Here is an 18,727-nt window from a genome sequence, read left to right as displayed (position 1 = left end):
AGAGGCTAAACTGGAGACGTGTTGAATATGGAGTGAAATGTGGAACTGGGAAATGGCAGGGATGTGAGCTGGAAGTGAAAGTGGGCATGCTTGCTCCTCAGAAGGAATATCAGCTCTACGCGGGAGAACCAGGTGAGAAATATAATAATGAAATGCACAAAGTCATACTGTTGTATTTGCATGTTTAAATATTTAGCATGTTACTGACCTGTCTGGCATGGGGTAAGGTATGTCCATCTTCATCCTGCAGAGCCAAGGTTATAAGCTTTCCAGCTGGCTTATTTTCTATGCTCCAGCATCCTGTGTAACTTCTTAACCATCTTCTCTACCTGTGCTGCTGTCAAGTTGTACTTAGGGATCCTTGGATCTTCAGAACATAGAACAGTACAGCACACAGGCCCTTCGGCCCACAATGCTGTGCTGACCTTTTCACCTACTCTTAAGATCTCATTTCACCTACTCTAAGATCATAAGAGTTTCTTAAATGAGAATGAGAATCAAGTTTAATATAACTGGCATGTGTTATGAAATTTGTTGTCTCACAGCAGCAGTACATTGCAATACTTATTAAAATAAACTATAAATTACAATAAGAAATATACACAGTGTATATTAAATAATTGGTGCAAAAAGAGCAAAAAAAGAGTGAGGCAGTCATTGTCTGATCAGATTCAGAAATCTGATTGGGAAGGGAGGAAGCTGTTCCGGAAACATTGAGGGTGTGTCTTCAGGCTTCGTATGCCCTAATAAATCTGCCTCTACCACCACCCCGACAGGGTGTTTCACACACACACCACTCTCTGTGTAAAGAGCCTGACACCGCCCCCCACCCTTCCTGGGCTTTCCTCCAGTGAGTATGTGTTCCCTAGGTTTCTACCATTGTGTATATCCTAACTTCATCACTCTTCACAAATCTCACATTTTGAAGATTAAATTCCATTTGCCATTTCTCTGCCCAGTTTACAATCCGAACAATTTGATCAGCAGTTTGAAAAGATTCCCTTCACACTATCAATACCATGAGTCTCCACATCAACTGCAAACCTCCTACATTCAAATTGTTAATGTACTGTAAGTAATAACCTGCACTGACCCTGTGGTATATCATTGCTCACAGACTCTCAATCTCAATAACAGCCCATGACCATCACCCTCGTCTTATTAATTTGATCATAGGAGGTGGACATCACTGGTAATGCTGTCCTTTAGACATCTGGCCCATCGAGTCTGCTCCGCCACTCCATTATGGCTGATTTATGTTCCTCTCAACCCAATTCTCCTGCCTTCTGCTCGTAACCTTTGACACAAGAACCTATCAACACCCGCTTTAAATATACTCAATTTAAATATTCTCAACTCCACAATCATCTGTGGCAATTAATTCCATAAATTTACCACCCTCTCTCAAAATAAATTTATCATGAAAGTACATATGTGTCGCCATATACAACCCTGAGATTCGTTTTCTTGTGGGCATTCACAGTAAATATAAATAAACAAAACAGAATCAATGAAAAACTGCTTACAATAAGGTGGACAACAGCCAATGTGCAAAAGACAAAAAACAGTGCAAGTATAAAAAGGAAAAAAAAACAAAATAGTAATAATAAATAAGTAATAAATATTGAGAACATGAGATGAAGAATCCTTGAAAGTGTGTCCAGAGGTTGTGGGAACAGTTCAGTGTTGGGCTGAGTGAAGTTGAGAGCAGTTATCCACACTGGTTCAAGAAGCTGGTGGTTAAGGTATAATAACTGTTCCTGAACCTGGTGGTGTGGGTCCTGAGGCTCCTGTACCTCCTTCCTGATGGCTGAGGGGTAATAACTTCCTGAACCTGGTGGTGTGGGTCCTGAGGCTCCTGTACCTCCTTCCTGATGGCTGAGGGGTAATAACTTCCTGAACCTGATGGTGTGGGTCCTGAGGCTCCTGTACCTCTTTCCTGATGGCTGAGGGGTAATAACTGTTCCCGAACCCGGTGGTGTGGGTCCTGAGGCTCCTGTACCTCCTTCCTGATGGCTGAGGGGTAATAACTTCCTGAACCTGGTGGTGTGGGTCCTGAGGCTCCTGTACCTCCTTCCTGATGGCTGAGGGGTAATAACTTCCTGAACCTGATGGTGTGGGTCCTGAGGCTCCTGTACCTCTTTCCTGATGGCTGAGGGGTAATAACTGTTCCCGAACCCGGTGGTGTGGGTCCTGAGGCTCCTGTACCTCTTTCCTGATGGCTGAGGGGTAATAACTGTCCCTGAACCTGGTGGTGTGGGTCCTGAGGCTCCTGTACCTCCTTCCTGATGGCTGAGGGGTAATAACTGTTCCTGAACCTGATGGTGTGGGTCCTGAGGCTCCTGTACCCATGTCCTGATGGCAGCAGTGAGAAGAGAGCATATCGCAGATGATGGGAGTCCTTGATGCAGCTTTCCTGCGACAATGCTCTGTGCAGATGCGCTCAATGGTCCCTCTCATCTCATTCTAAAGGAATGTTGTCGCATTACTGAATCTACTTGTTGCTGAACTGCTAAAACAGCAAAGAGCCAACTACTTTGACTGGTTTGAAATCTCACATAGGCGAGTAGGTATTTTTAATGACAATCTGTAGTAACAGTGTTACTACTGCCAAGTTAGTTATTGTTATAAATACAAGATTTATATACTGACATGAATTGAATTGACTTTATTTCTTACATTTTTCACATACATGAGTAAAAATCTTTACGTTACGTCTCCATCTAAATGTGCAATTTATAGTAATTTATAATAAATAGTATGTACAACAGGACAGCCAATATAACATAGAAATACAATTGTATCAGCATGAATTAATCAGTCTGATGGCCTGGTGGAAGAAGCTGTCCCGGAGCCTGTTGGTCTTGGCTTTTATGCTGCGGTACCCTTTCCTGGACGGAAGCAGCTGGAACAGTTTGTGGTTGGGGTGACTCGGGTCCCCAGTGATCCTTCAGGCCCTTTTTACACAGCTGTTGGTGTAAATATCCTGAATAGTGGAAAGTTCACACCTACAGATGCACTGGGCTGTCTGCACCATACCAGGCAGTGATATAGATAGTCAAGATGCTCTCAATTGTGCCCCTATAGAAAATACTTGGGATTTGGGGACTCATGCCAAACTTCTTTAACCGTCTGGGGTGAAAGAGGCGCTGTTGTGCCTTTTTCACCACACAGTCGGTATGTATAGACCAAGTAAGGTCCTCGGTAAGGTGTATACTGAGGAACTTAAAGCTTTCATTCTCTTAACCCCAGATCCATTGATGTCAATAGGGGTTAGCCTGTCTCCATTCCTCCTGTGTGTTGGTGTGTGGCCAAGTGGTTAAGGCATCAGTTTAGTGATCTAAAGGTCGCTAGTTTGAGCCTTAGCTGAGGCAATGTGTTGTGTCCTTGAGCAAGGTACTTAACCACACATTGCTCTGCGACGACACTGGTGCCAAGCTGTATCAGCCCTAGTACCCTTCCCTTGGACAACATCAGTGGCGTGGAGAGGGGAGACTTGCAGTATGGGCAGCTGCCGGTCTTCCAAACAACCTTGCCCAGGCCTGCGCCCTGGAAACCTTCCAAGGCGCAAATCCATGGTCTCACGAGACTAACGGATGCCTATATTCCTCCTGTAGTCTGACTGATGCTCACTGACCTGCTGAGTTCCTCCAGCGCGTTGTGAGTGTTCCTATATTCCTCCTGTAGTCTGACTGATGCTGACTGACCTGCTGAGTTCCTCCAGCGCATTGTGAGTGTTCCTATATTCCTCCTGTAGTCTGACTGATGCTGACTGACCTGCTGAGTTCCTTCAGCGCGTTGTGAGTGTTCCTATATTCCTCCTGTAGTCCACAACTTTGTTTTTGCGGCATTGAGGGAGAGGTTGTTTTCTTGACACCACTGTGTCAGGGTGATGACTTTTTCTCTGTAGGCTGCCTCATTATTATTTGAGATTAGGCCAATCAGTGTAGTGTCGTCAGCAAATTTAATTAGCAGATTGGAGCTGTGGACGGCGACACAGCCAGGCTGGTGTTCAATGTCAAGCCTGTGGATCAATGGTCCAGGATCTTCGGGCTGGCCCACTTACTGAACCGCTTTGCTGCTGTATACCATAACTAGGAAATACAGCACTTCAAAAGAACATAGAACACTCTAGTGTAGTGTTGTCCATACAGACAATGATGTTGTGCCAACGTTTTAAACTTCTCCAAGATCAATCAAACTCTTCCCTCCCACATAGCCCTCCATTTTTCTATCATCCATGTGCCTATCTTAAGAGTTTCTTAAATGTCCCTAATGTATCTGTCTTTACCACCACTCCTGGCAGGGCGTTCCACACACCCACAACTCTCTGTGGAAAAAACCTACCTTTGATATCTGCCATATACATTGCTCCAATCACCTTAAAAAATTATGCCCTCTCATATTAGCCATTTCCGCCTGGGATAGAATTTCTAACTGTCCACTCTATCTATGCCTCTTATCATCTTGTACACCTCTGTCAAGTCACCTTTCACACTCCTTCTCTTCAAAGAGGAAAGCCCTAGCTCACTCAACCTCTCTTCATAAGACATGCTCTCTAAACCTGGTGAGCCTCCTCTGCACCCCCTCTGAAGCTTCCACATTCTTCCTGTAATGAGGTAACTGTTGTGACTGCGATCAGATCACTGGAGAGATACTGAAGCTGGTAATCTTTATGCATCAAGACAAGCAGGCATCGTTCTGGAGATGCTCTCGGTAGAGGCTCACAAACCCTTAAGTCCATCACATTTTATACCCTTAAGATCAAAGGTAACAACAGGTGATTCAATACAATCACAATAGTTACAATAACAGTGTTTACTTTAAAACTTTGGGTTGACAACTTTGAATTGCATATCTACAGTGGGAGACACCTCTAAATGTTCAAATACCCCTGCTGGGGCAAACTAATTGGTACACGTATTCTAAAAGTTTTGGAAGACAGAGAGCCAGATGCCCAAGACTAGTGTCTGTGCAAGCTGATTCTCCAAGTACACAATAGATCAGCTACTAATTGCAACTATACCTGTGAGCACGTTTGACAACATCCACCTGGTCTGCCGGCTAGAACCTAGTCACAATGGTGCAAATAACTTAGTCCACGTTGCCTGGTTTGATACAAGCCGATTAACACAACCCCATTGTCTTACTGTTTGGCTGATGGATATGCTAACGTCTCATGGTCATCATTTTGCAAACCATATCCGTCAGCCTGTGCTCCACAGACAGTGCAAAGGCGAGCTTTTAACGTCAATTTACTGCTTGCAATTTATAATCCACATTGTTCTTATTTGAAGTGGTAGCTGCTTTATTCACATAACTCCAGAATGCTCCATAATTGTGACCGGTACTAAAAATAAATCAAGTAGTTTGTAAAGCTCACCTGTCTTTGCAAGTGTTGTACCTGGTTCTGCCACATTCTACAAGGCTGCCATGGGCTAGCTCACCAGATTCCTTTGTAATAACTAACAACGTCAGGTGGATTGCAATCATCAGCTGCATTTCCTGCACTAGTGATACTACAGCTTCTGACAACTATACCCAAATTATCCGATTCCACAGGACGCTCAAAGCAGTTGCGCAGGTTAACTCTGTGGTTAAGAAGGCATACGGTGCATTGGCCTTCATCAATCATGGAATTAAATTTAGGAGCCGAGAGGTAATGTTGCAGCTATATTAGACCCTGGTCAGACCCCACTTGTGCTTAGTTCTGGTCGCCTCACTACAGGAAGGATGTGGAAACTATAGAAAGGGTGCAGAGGAGATTTACAAGGATGTTGCCTGGATTGGGGAGCATGCCTTATGAGAATAGGTTGAGTGAACTTGGCCTTTTCTCCTTAGAGCGACGGAGGATAAGAGGTGACCTGATAGAGGTTAGAGGTGTATAAGATGATGAGAGGCATTGATCGTGTGGATAGTCAGAGGCTTTTTCCCAGGGTGGAAATGGTTGCCACAAGAGGACACAGGTTTAAGGTAACACACATAAAAGTTGCTGGTGAACACAGCAGGCCAGGCAGCATCTCTAGGAAGAGGTACAGTCGACGTTTCGGGCCGAGACCCTTCGTCAGGACTAACTGAAAGAAGAGCTAGTAAGAGATTTGAAATTTGGAGGGGGAGGGGGAGATCTGAAATGATAGGAGAAGACAGGAGGGGGAGGGATGGAGCCAAGAACTGGACAGTTGGTTGGCAAAAGGGATATGAGAGGATCATGGGACAGGAGGCCTAGGGAGAAAGAAAAGGGGAAGGGGGGAAGCCCAGAGGATGGGCAAGGGGTATAGTGAGAGGGACAGAGGGAGAAAAAGGAGAGAGAGGAAAAAAATGAATGTGTGTATATAAATAAATAAATAACAGATGGGGTATGAGGGGGAGGTGGGGCATTAGTGGAACTTAGAGAAGTCAATGTTCATGCCATCAGGTTGGAGGCTACCCAGACGGAATATAAGGTGTTGTTCCTCCAACCTGAGTGTGGCTTCATCTTTACAGTAGAGGAGGCCATGGATAGACATGTCAGAATGGGAATGGGACGTGGAATTAAAATGTGTGGCCACTGGGAGATCCTGCTTTCTCTGGCGGACAGAGCGTAGGTGTTCAGCAAAACAATCTCCCAGTCTGCGTTGGGTCTCGCCAATATATATAAGGCTGCATCAGGAGCACCGGACGCAGTATATCACCCCAGCCGACTCACAGGTGAAGTGTTGCCTCACCTGGAAGGACTGTCTGGGGCCCTGAATGGTAGTGAGGGAGGAAGTGTAAGGGCATGTGTAGCGCTTGTTCTGCGCAGGTTTAAGGTGCTGGGGAGTAGGTACAGAGGAGATGTCAGGTGTAAGTTTTTTACTCAGAGAGTGGTGAGTGCGTGGAATGGGCTGCCGGCCACAGTGGTGGAGGCGGATACTACAGGGTCTTTTAAGAGACTTTTGGATAGGTACATGGAGCTTAGAAAAATAGAGGGCTGTGGGTAACCCCAGTAATTTCTACGGTAAGGACATGTTCAGCACAACTTTGTGGGCCGAAGGGCCTGTATTGTGCTGTAGGTTTTCTATGTTTCTATTATTGTACTGGTGCACAGTAGAGAGCATTCTAACAAGCTGCATCACTGCATGGTACATTAACTACACTGTGGTGGGCGGGAAGGCTCTACAGCGGGTAGTCAGAATTGCCCAAAGCATCACCGGCACCAGCCTACCTACCATTGTGGACATAGACACAGAAAAGTGCTGGGAAAGGGCCTGCAACATCATAGAGGATCACACCCACCCTGCTCATGGACTGTCTGTCCCACTCCCATCAGGGAGGAGGCTACGTAGCACCCACACCAGGACCAGCACAGTCAAAAACAGTTACTTTCCGCAAGCAGTGAGGCTGATCAACACCTCCACCCACTAACCCACCCCTCCACACCCCCGACCACCACTACTTTATCATTTCCAGACAGACACCTTATGTACAGACACTCCTGTCACATTATGGACAGACAATCAATCTATGTATAAAAGCTATCTTACGTATTAATATTTATTGTGTGTTTTATATTATTATGTTCTTTATCTTATTTTTTTTTTGTGCTGCATCGGACCCAGAGTAACAATTATTTTGTTTTTCTTTACACTGTGTACGGGAATTGACACTAAGCAATTTAGTACCGGTTAGTGCAGCATTGAATTTGTATCATTGTGCCCAGTGCTACTACATTGTCCTGCCAAGGTCAAGAATGAGGAGAAAATGTTATACTGCTGGTTCCTCCGATAAAAAATTGTTCAGGAATCAAAGTAACATTCCTACACAGCAAACAGAACACCAGCACATCTACTGTTTCTCTCGCTATTAAGATGAAGGTCACAAACTGCCTTCTCTGTAACATACTGCAAAAATGAATGAGTGCGGAGAAATGTTGAGGTTTTCAACAAAAATTCTTTTTAATTTTCTGGATGTGGGTGTTGAAAGGACGAGAGGAAAGTTCTAGTAGGGCACCATGATAGCATAGCATTAGCACAATGCTATTACAGCTCAGGGTGTCAGAGTTCAGAGTTCAATTCCAACACTGTCTATAAGGGGTTTTTTATGTCCTCCTTGGGAGCACGTGGGTTTCCTCCGGGTTATCCAGTTTCCTCCCACAGTCCAAAGGCGTAACCATTAGGAGGTTAATTGGTAAGTTACGTCTGCAAAATGCTGGAGAAACTCAGCAGGACAGGCAGCATCAAAGGAAATGAATATAAACAGTCGATGAACATCAGGACATCTGGGGTCCCAGCCCGAAACGTCAACTTTTTACTCTTTTCCATAGAAGCCTACGCTTTCATGAGGAGGACATATAAACTTCTTAAAGTTCTGCATGTCTAACCCGTCAGTGGAGAAACAAGGAGCTGGACGGTGTGGGTAGTATCAAAGAGGTATCAGTGCTCCACGGCAGTGTGCAGTCTAACAGCCAGTGATGGTCTCAGGCGTTTTCTTGTGCTATCAAGACACTGTTGGACATTGGTATGCAGAAATCCGCAAGTTCTGATTCGCGGTTCTATTGGTGAACAGCGAGGAGCGGCATGGCCTCGGTCCTGGCAAGGACTAGGCCTCAAACCATGGTGTCAGTTGCTTGCAGCCACCCAGGAGCGAGGCGCCGCAGTCGGTGCACTCACCGGAGGTGGCGTGGTGCAACGTTCGTGCTGGCGGTGCTGCCCTCCAGTGTTCGCTCAGCAGAAGATGTATTATGTTCGACTGCAGACTGCTGCAACATTCGTGAACTCAAGGACTTGGACTATACTTTTTCTGTGTGACTGTATTCTACTGCTGTCTTACATGTGCGATGTACCTTGAGCTGTGTGTGACTATTGGTACAGTGTTTTGCACCCTGGCCCCAGACCAATGCTCTTTTGTTTGGCTGTATCATGGGTATTCATGTATTATTGAATGACAATTAAACTTGAACTTTAAAAGAGCCTCTTGAATGCCCCTATCATATTTGTCTCCACCAGCACCCCAGGCAGCACATTCCAGGCATCTACCACTCTATGGAAAAAAACTCAGCCCAGACATCTCCTTTGAACTTACACCCTCTCTCATTAAATTCATGCCCTCTGGTTGTTGGTGGTTAAAAAGGTGTATGGTGTGTTGGCCTTCATTAATCAGGGGTTGGGGATTGAGTTCAAGAGCTGTGAGATAACGTTGCAGCTCTATAAAACCCTAGTTAGACCACACTTGGAATATTGTGTTCAGTTCTGGTCGCCTCTTTATAGGAAAGAGGGTGCAGAGGAAATTTACCAGGATGCTGCCTGAATTAGTTAGCATATCTTAAGAGGATAGCTTGAGCAAGCTAGGGCTTTTCTCTTTGGAGTGGAGGATGAGAAGTGACTTGATAGAGATGTACAAGATGATAAGACACGTTGATTGAGTGGACAGCCAGAGACTTCCTCTCCGGGCAAAATTTCCAATCAATCTATGCCTCTTATCATCTTAAACACCCGTATTAAGTCGTTTGAGATAGATACATGGATGACAGAAAACTGGAAGGTCATGTAGGAAGAGTTAGATTGACCTTAGAGTAGATTAAAAGGCCAGCACAACATTGTGGGCTGAGGGGCCTGTACTGTTTGCCATCATAAAATATCAGACGTTGCTTTGGTTATATGCCACATAATGAATAAATAACCAAACTGCTCTATTATAAATACACCCAGTTAAAACAGCACTAATATAATTACAGAGCTGTTGGATCTCCACTTAAAATGAAATTCACACATCAAAAAAATTAACCTTTCCTTGAAAAACTATAAAATTTCCTTGTTTAGGAAAGGGTAGAAATTCCAAAGATTTTCAGTGGGATTCCAAAATGTTTTCTTTGTGATTAAGGGTGAGAAAGAGTTAAAGTAATAAATAAGATGGATGTACGAACAATACCACGGTGGTAACCAGGACAACGTGTCTTTGCAGTGATCCTGAAAAGACACTAATTGGATCTGCAAGCAATCGGTACAGCATTTGTACAAAATGGGGTCAAGCACTAAAAGGCAAAGCACCCAGGAAAGCACAACGACCACTGAATCCACCTTTTCCCTTTGGCAAAACTTCACAGACACTATTAGAATCAATCAGCTCAACTCATCTCGTCTCTACGGTACGGTCCCGCCAAGATTGCGCACTGTATTAAATGAGGCACAAAGGCACAACGTATTGGGTTGCTTCCAGCAGTCTGGAAATTTAACCCTTTCCTCCCACTTCTGCTGAGGGAGAAATCAGTGATTTTCACACCAATGTGACAAAGCATCCATCATCAGGGACCCCCACCATCCAGGCCATGTTCTCTTCTCATTGCCGCTATCGGGAAGGAGGGACAGGAGCCTCAGGACCCACACCACCAGGTTCAAGAACAATTATTACCCCTCAACCATCAGCTTCTTGAACTGGGGTGGGGGAATAACTTCACTGACCCCAACACTGATCTGTTCTACTGACGCATTTCCAAGGGCTCTTCAACTCATGTTCTGTATTTATTGATTATTTATTATTAATTATATTTTTTCTTTATTTTTATATTTGCACAGTTTCTTGTCTTTTGCACATTGGTTGTTTGTCCATCCTGTTGTGTGCAATCATTCATTGATTTTATTGTGTTTCTTGTATTTACAGTGAATACCCACAAGAAAATGAATCGTAGGACTGAATATGGTGACATTTTGATCATAAATTTACTTTGAATTTTGAGCTTATCTATCTGCACCAACATTTGATGGATTTCTTTGTAGAATGGTAAGAAGAGCAATGCAAGTACTTTCTTTTGACCTGTGCATAGTTTGCTTACTTGGTTATACAATGATGGCAGGTGTTAGTCAGTTCTTTGCATATCCTGTGTTTTAGAACAGAGAACGTTTCAACACAGTACAGGCCCTTTGGCCCATAATGTTGTGCTGACCTTTTAACCTACTCTAAGATCAGTCTAACCTTCCCTTTGAAATGCCTCTACCACAACCCCTGGCAGCACGTTCCACACACCCACCACTCAGTGTAAAAAAAAAATGACCTCTGTTATCCCCCTATACTCTCCTTCAATCACCTTAAAATTATGCCCCCTGATATTAGCCACTTCTGCCCTGGGAAACATCTCTGGCTCTTCACTCAATCTGTGCCATCTGGTACACTTTTAAATTTCAATTTTCCATTTAAATTTATCAGGTATGTACAACTGTGCTACCAATCAGCTATTGGTAAATACAATCAGGACAAATAGTCATCAATACCAAGTTGGGTTAAATGCTACACCTTAACTCTTCATACATGAGACCACAAGATATAGGAGTAGAAGTAGACCATTCAGCCCATTGAGTCTGCTCTGCCATTCAATCATGGGCTGATCCAATTCTTCCAGTCATCCCCACTCCCCTGCCTTCTCCCCATAACCCTTTGAAGCCCTGGCTAATCAAGAACCTATCTATCTCTGCCTTAAATGCACCCAATGACTTGACGTCCACATCCACTTGTGGCAACAAATTCCACAGATTTACCACCCTCTTGCTAAAGTAATTTCTCCACATCTCTGTTCTATATGGACACCCTTCAATCCTGAAGTCGTGCCCTCTTGTCCTAGACTCCCCTACCATGGGAAATAAGTTTGCCATATCTAGTCTGTTCAGGCCTTTTAACATTCAGAATGTTTCTATGAGATCCCCCCTCATTCTCCTGAACTCCAGCAAATACAGCCCAAGAGCTGCCAGACCTTCCTCATACAGTAACCCTTTCATTCCTGGAATCATTCTCATGGATCTTCTCTGAACCCTCTCCAATGTCAGTATATCCTTTCTAAAATAAGGAGCCCAAAACTGCACACAATACTCCAAGTGTGGTCTCATGAGTGCCTTATAGAGCCTCAACATCACATCCCTGCTCCTATACTCTATTGCTCTGGAAATGAATGCCAACATTGCATTCTCCTTCACTACCAACTCAACCTGGAAGTTAACCTTTAGGGTATCTTGCACAAGTACTCCCAAGTCTCTTTGCATCTCTGCATTTTGAATTCTCTCCCCATCTAAATAATAGTCTGCTCATTTATTTCTTCCACCAAAGTGCACTTTCCAACATTGTATTTCATTTGCCACTTCTTTGCCCATTCCCCTAAACCATCCAAGTCTTTCTGCAGGCTCCCTGTTTCCTCAACAATATCTACTCCTCCACCTATCTTTGTATCATCGGCAAATTTAGCCATAAATCCATTAATCCCATAGTCCAAATCATTGACATACATTGTTAAAAGCAGCGGTCCCAACACCGACCCCTGTGGAACTCCACTGGTAACCAACAGCCAGCCAGAATAGGATCCCTTTGTTCCCAGTCTCTGTTTTCTGCCGATCAGCCAATGCTCCACCCATGCTAGTAACTTCCCTGTAATTCCATGGGCTCTCATCTTGCTAAGCAGCCTCATGTGCGGCACCTTGTCAAAGGCCTTCTGAAAATCCAAGTAAACCACATCCGCTGCATCTCCTTTGTCTACCCTGCTTGGAATTTCCTCAAAAAATTGCAGTCAGTTAGTCAGGCAGGATTTTCCTTTCAGGAAACCACGCTGGCTTTGGCCTATCTTGTCATGTGCCTCCAGGTATTCTGTAATCTCACCCCTAACAATAGATTCCAACAACTTCCCAACCACTGATGTCAGGCTAACAGGTCTATAGTTTCCTTTCCGCTGCCTCCCACCCTTCTTAAATAGCAGAGTAACGTTTGCAGTTTTCCAGTCATCTGGTACAATGCCAGAATCTATTGATTCTTGAAAGATCATTTTTAATGCCTCTGCAATTTCTCCAGCTACTTCCTTCAGAACCTGAGGGTGCATTCCATCAGGTCGAGGAGATTTATTCACCCTCAGACCATTAAGCTTCCTGATCACCTTCTCAGATGTAATTTTCACTGCACATATTTCACTTCCGACACTCTTCAATGTCCAGTGTCTTCCACTGTGAAAACTGACACAAAATACACATTCAGTTCCTCTGTCATCTGCATCTCTCATTACAATATCTCCAGCATCATTTTCTATTGGTCCTATATCTACCCTCAACTCTCTTTTACCCTTTATATACTTAAAAAAGCTTTTAGTATTTTCTTGGATATTAGTCGTCAGCTTCCTTTCATAATTTATCTTTTCCTTCTTAATGACCTTCTAGTTTCCTTCCTTAGTTTCCTTCCCAATCCTCTATCTTCCCACTAGCTTTGGCTTCCTTGTATGCCCTCTCTTTTGCTTTTACTTTGGCTCTGACTTCATTTGTCAGCCACGGTAGCGTCCTTCTTCCATTCAAAAATTTCTTCTTATTTGGAATATATCTGTCTTGCACTTTCCTCATTTTTCACAGAAACTCCAGCCATTGCTGCTCTGCTGTCCTTCCTGCTAGTGTCCCTTTCCAGTCAACCTTGGCCAGTTCCCCTCTCATGCCATTGTAATTTCCTTTATTCCACTGAAATACTGACACATTGGAATTTAGTTTCTCCATCTCAAATTTCAAGGTGAACTTGATCATATTGTGATCACTGTTCCCTGAGGGTTCCTTAACCTTAAGCTCTCTTATCACCTCTGGATCATTGCACAACACCCAATCCAGCACAGCCAATCCCCTAGTGGGTTCGACAACAAGCTGTTCTAAAAAGCCATCCCTTAGACATTCTACAAATTCTCTCTCTTGAGGTCCAGTACTAGCCTGGTTTTCCCAATCCACTTTTATGTTAAAATCCCCAATGATTATCATGACATTGCCCTTCTGACACGATTTTTCTATTTCCTGCTTTTACCCTTGCCGTTTCTTAACTCAACCCATAGGGACTGTGCACCTTCCAATCCTATGTCATCTCTTTTTAATGATTTAATATTATTTCTTAGACAGAGGGCCACACCACCCCCTCTGCCTACTAACCTATCTTTCCGATACACCTTATATTAGATTAGATTAGATTCAACTTTATTGTCATTGTGCCGAGTACAGATACAAAGCCAATGAAATGCATTTAGCATCTGACCAGATATGCAAAGAATCGTGTTATTTACAAAATAACTGAGAATAAAAAAAGTGCTACAGCATACAAATATAAAAGTACTGAGACAGTACAATATGGGTGCAATACTGCTTAGCGCTGTGATGTGAGGTTCAGCCGTGTCACAGCCTCAGGGAAGAAGCTCTTCCTGTGCCTGCTGGTGCGGGAGTGGAGGGTCCTGTAGCGCCTACCGGATGGGAGGAGAGTAAAAAGTCCATGGTTAGGGCAAGATGCATTCTGATAATGCTTTTCGCCCTGCCCAGGCAGCGTTTATGGTAACTGTTCTCAATGGTGGGCAATTGGGTGCCGATAATCTGCTGGGCAGTTTTAACCACACGCTGGAGTGCTTTGCGGTCCGATATGGGACAATTGCCATACCACACTGAGATGCAGTTGGTGAGTATGCTCTTAATGGTACAGCGGTAAAAGTCCGTCAGTATCCTGGGACAGAGGTGAGCTTTCTTCATGCTCCTTGGATCCTTGCATGTTCGCTCCCAATGGCAGCCATCCTTTCGCCAAGTTTCAGAGATGGCCACAATGTCATACTTGCCAATCTGTAGCTGAATTTCAAGATCGTCCATCTTATTTCTTATGTTGCGTGCATTCAAATATAACACTTTCAGTCCAGTATCTGTTGCTTTCTGTTGTAACTCATCCCATTGGCTGTGATTATGCCTCATCTCCTGCCTGTCCTTTCTAACATCTCTGTTGCACGCTATCTTGATTTACTTGTTTTCCCCTTCCTCAGCCCCATCACTCCAGTTCCCATCCCCCTGCCAAATTAGTTTAAACCCTCCCTAACGGCTCTATGAAATGTGCCCGCCAGTATATTGGGCCCCTTTGGGTTCAGGTGTAACCCGTCTTTTTTTGTACAGGTTGTATCTCTCCCAGAAGAGGCCCCAATGATCCAGGAATCTCAAGCCCTGCCCCCTGCACCAGTCTCTCAGCCACGCATTAATAAGCCTGATTATGCTATTCTTGCGCTTGTTAGCACGTAGCACAGGCAGCAATCCAGAGATTCCTACCCTGGAGGTCCTGCTTTTCAGTTTCCTACCCAACTCCCTGAATTCTCCCTTCAGGACCTCCTCCCTTTTTCTACCCATGTCATTGGTACCAATGTGTACCAAGACTTCTGGCTGTTCACCCTCTCCCTTCAGAATACTCTGCACCCGATCCGAGACATCCCGTACCCTGGCACCTGGGAAGCAACACACCATGTGGGTATCTCTAACAGGCTGACAGAACCTCCTGTCCGTTCTCTCACTAAGGAATCCCCTATGACTACCGCATTCCTCATCTTCTTCTCTCCCTTCTGCACCACGGAACCAGGCTCAGTGCCAGAGATCTGATCGCCATGGTCATCCTGTGTCAGGTCACCGCCCCCCCCCCCCCAACAGCATCCAAAATGAGATAATGATTACTGACGGGGGTGGCCACAGGGGTGCAACTCTCTTCTCCCCTCTCCCATTAAGCAGAAGATACAAAAGTCTGAAAGCACACACCACCAGCTCAAGGACAGTTTCTACCCAAGGTGGACTCCTAGTCTCACAATCTACCTCATTCTGATGTTGCATTTTATTAGTTACCCACACCGCACCCTTTTTTTCAACTTTATTCTGCATTGTCATTGTTTTAGCTTAATGCATGGTGTAATGACTTGATCTGTATGAACAGTCTGCAAAGCAAGCTGTACACTGTGTCTCAGTACACGTGACAGTAATAAACTCATTCGAATACATATGAACAACAAAATTGAGACACAAAAGAAGGCGATGCCTCAAAACAGTGGTATCCATCATTAAGAACCTCCATCGCCCACTGTGTGCCCTCTTCTCATTGTTACCATCAAGGAGGAGGTACAGCAGCCTGAAAATACACATTCACCATTTTAGGAACAACTTCTTCCCCTCTGTCATCAGATTACTGATTGAACGTTGAACCTATGAACACCATGTCACTATTTTTGCACTTTCTTTGCACTCATTTAATTTTATATATATACACACACATAAATAAACACACACAGATACTTCATATTGCAATTTATAGTTTTCGCCATATTGCTGCAAAACAGATTTCATGAGTGTTACTAAACCTGACTCTGATTAAGAAGTAAGAAGAAACACACATATTTGAAGTCTCCATTATTTTGGGGTCGATCGTGAATGTTGTATCCTGGCAGTCAAAACAAGCCAGGGTGGTACAACAATATGGAGAGCAAGCTGTTACCCATGTAGCCAGCTCACCTCTTCCACGCAGCTGAAGCATCCAAAGGAATGGCAGACAGCAGCACAGGAACACACATACGCACAATATAACCTCATTTTTACCTGTAACATATTGAGAAGCAAGCTTCGGAATTTAGTGCCTTCCACCATGAAGAGAGACATTTTATCACAGAGTCTGGCAGCAGTTGAAGCGAAGCTCCTGTCCGTAACGGCCTTGTGATAAATGGTTTTAACTATCTCGTTCAGCATCTCCTCAGAGTTGGTGGAGTTCTGAGCCTCCTCCATGAATGAGGTGAGGTTGGAGTCCACGTCGCGACTGTTGGTCCTCATGCTATTGAGGATTTCAATCAATTTGTCCATTTTGGTTTTCTCAGGGTTAGTCACGTTCAAGGAAATTTCATCCTGTGCATTCAAAAAGAATTCAATCCAAATTGAACAGTTATTGTCATGTCTATCTTTCATTTGTTTAATCATCAGTTCATACATTCCTCAGTCAAATACGATCCAAACTGAACTGAACTGAACAAAGGAGGATGCAGTAAACATAAAAAGAGATAAATTCTAATCTAGGGACACCAGAATCAGGAGAAAGGTTTTTGCCATGCTTAGTTTTGTCGTGCTCTATTGAAACAGTAGTTCCTGGAAGTGATTCAGATTGGTTACAGATTAACTCCACGAATTCCAACACTACTTTATTATTTCCCATCAGTCACCTTGTGTACAGTCTAGTATCACTTTATGGACATACAGTCAATCTCTGTATTTAAGCTATCTGATGTATTTATATATATTGTTTTTTATTATTGTGTTCTTTTTCTTTTGTGTTTTTTTGTGCTGCATCAGATTCAGAGTAACAATTATTTCATCCTCCTTATATGCTGAAAATAATGTTAAACAATCTTGAATCTTGAAACCATTGTTACTGTTTGCTCATCAGGCAAGAAACTACATTGATCACCAATTAGGAAATAACCTAAATCGCTTGGGACCTCATTCTACCTCTGGTGTTCCCGCAACTGATGGTCTCACTTTAAGGACTCTTTATCTTGTTATATCATGCTCATTATCTATTTTTATTTATTTATATTCACATTTGCACATTGTTCATTGATCCTGTTTACAGTTACTGTTCTATAGATTTACTAAGTATGTCTGCAGGAAAAGAATCTCAGGGTTGTATGTGACATAATAAATTTTACTTTGAACTTTGATCTCAGACATATATTTTTGTAAGTACAAGCTTTAGTCTTTTTTAAGTAACGCCTACAATTGCAGTTATGTTCAGCCTGGCAAACAGCACATTTGGTGTCTGCAGAGAATATATTGCAGGTGTTGAAACAGATCATCTTTTAATCTGTACTGCAGTCATTTGCTGTCTTTCCTCTCTACGCTGTCGAACAATCTGTCCACAATGTGAGAGAATTCTGTTCAGATTTCAAGTGTAATTTAGTGGTCTAAAACGAGGGTCTTAAATCAAGTTACAAAAAGTAGAGATTAGCCAATGTAAATTGGTAGATCAAAAGTTAAGACAGTAGATAAGCAATGGCAAATATTTAAATAATTCATAAATTGCAAGGAATGTGACTTCCCTTAAGAAATGAAAATTACACATGAAAAATGTGGGGCTGGTGGTGATTACAACATAGGATTAGAAGCTTAGCAATGAAAAACCATTAACTGTGAGAACAAAAAATGGAAGAACAGCAAAATAGAAAAGCAGATTGGGAAAGCTTCTAATGTAGCAGAAGTTAAAGCACACAGACAGGCAATATTACATCAGGGTACAAGGAAACCATAGAGACGTCAGGCAACTATGGGAAACATCAGCGTTCAGAGGAAAATAGAGAAATTTACACAAGCATAACAAAGTTAGCATGCAGGTTCAGCAAGCAATTAGGAAACCAAATAGGGTTTTTGCCATTATTACAAAAGGATTAAAAATAAGAGGAAAGAAGTCTTACTGCAATTACTACAAAGAGTTTTGGTGACATCACACCTAGAGTACAATGTACAGTTCTGGTCTCCTTACCCAAGGAAGGATGTACTTGCCTTAGAGGGAGTGCAACAAAGGTTCACTAGATTGTGTCCTGGGCTGAGGGGGTTGTCCTATGAGGAGAGATTGAGTAGGATCAGCCTGTACTGTCTCGAGACTGTGAGCAGGAGAGATGAGAGACTTTATTGCAACACATAAAATTCTGAAGGGTGCATGCTGGGAAGCTGGTAACCCGGCTGTGGAATCTCAAGTTGAAATTTGCTTCTGTGCTGGAGAAGGTGCATTTACACAGGGGTAGTTGGAGGGCTCATGAAAGGTTGGAGAGAGAGCTCCCAGGCAGTGAAGTTCCATCACAACATTCTAACGCTATCATGCATGGTATTGCAGGCCTACAAACCATGCATGGCAAGATCTTTTCTCCAATTATAGAATTGGTAGAGTCAGTTAGCAGATCACAATAGAGGTGGGAGTCAGGGGCGGGGATAGTAAATGGCCAGGGAGGGAATTC

The 18,727-nt window shown here is 43.5% G+C and overlaps 1 protein-coding gene across 4 annotated transcripts in view; it reads right to left on the bottom strand.

Moving 5' to 3' along the window:
• The window catches only part of ctif (CBP80/20-dependent translation initiation factor), a 233,910-nt gene that overhangs the window by 32,332 nt on the left and 182,851 nt on the right, over window positions 1-18,727 (bottom strand). For 3 of the 4 annotated variants that reach the window (XM_063042593.1, XM_063042592.1, XM_063042595.1), the window contains 2 exons: window positions 18,276-18,332; window positions 16,329-16,628 (listed from right to left, as the gene is read on the bottom strand). In XM_063042593.1, the coding sequence (XP_062898663.1) occupies window positions 16,329-16,628; window positions 18,276-18,332 (357 nt within the window). The remainder of the gene's footprint in view (window positions 1-16,328; window positions 16,629-18,275; window positions 18,333-18,727) is intronic. The other variant, XM_063042594.1, reaches the window with a different exon arrangement.

This window comes from Mobula hypostoma, chromosome 3, assembly GCF_963921235.1.
Source record: "Mobula hypostoma chromosome 3, sMobHyp1.1, whole genome shotgun sequence".
In the NCBI taxonomy this organism is placed as follows: domain Eukaryota; kingdom Metazoa; phylum Chordata; class Chondrichthyes; order Myliobatiformes; family Myliobatidae; genus Mobula; species Mobula hypostoma.
Note: the sequence above shows the minus strand (reverse complement) of the source record. Positions and strands in the feature narration are given on the sequence as shown.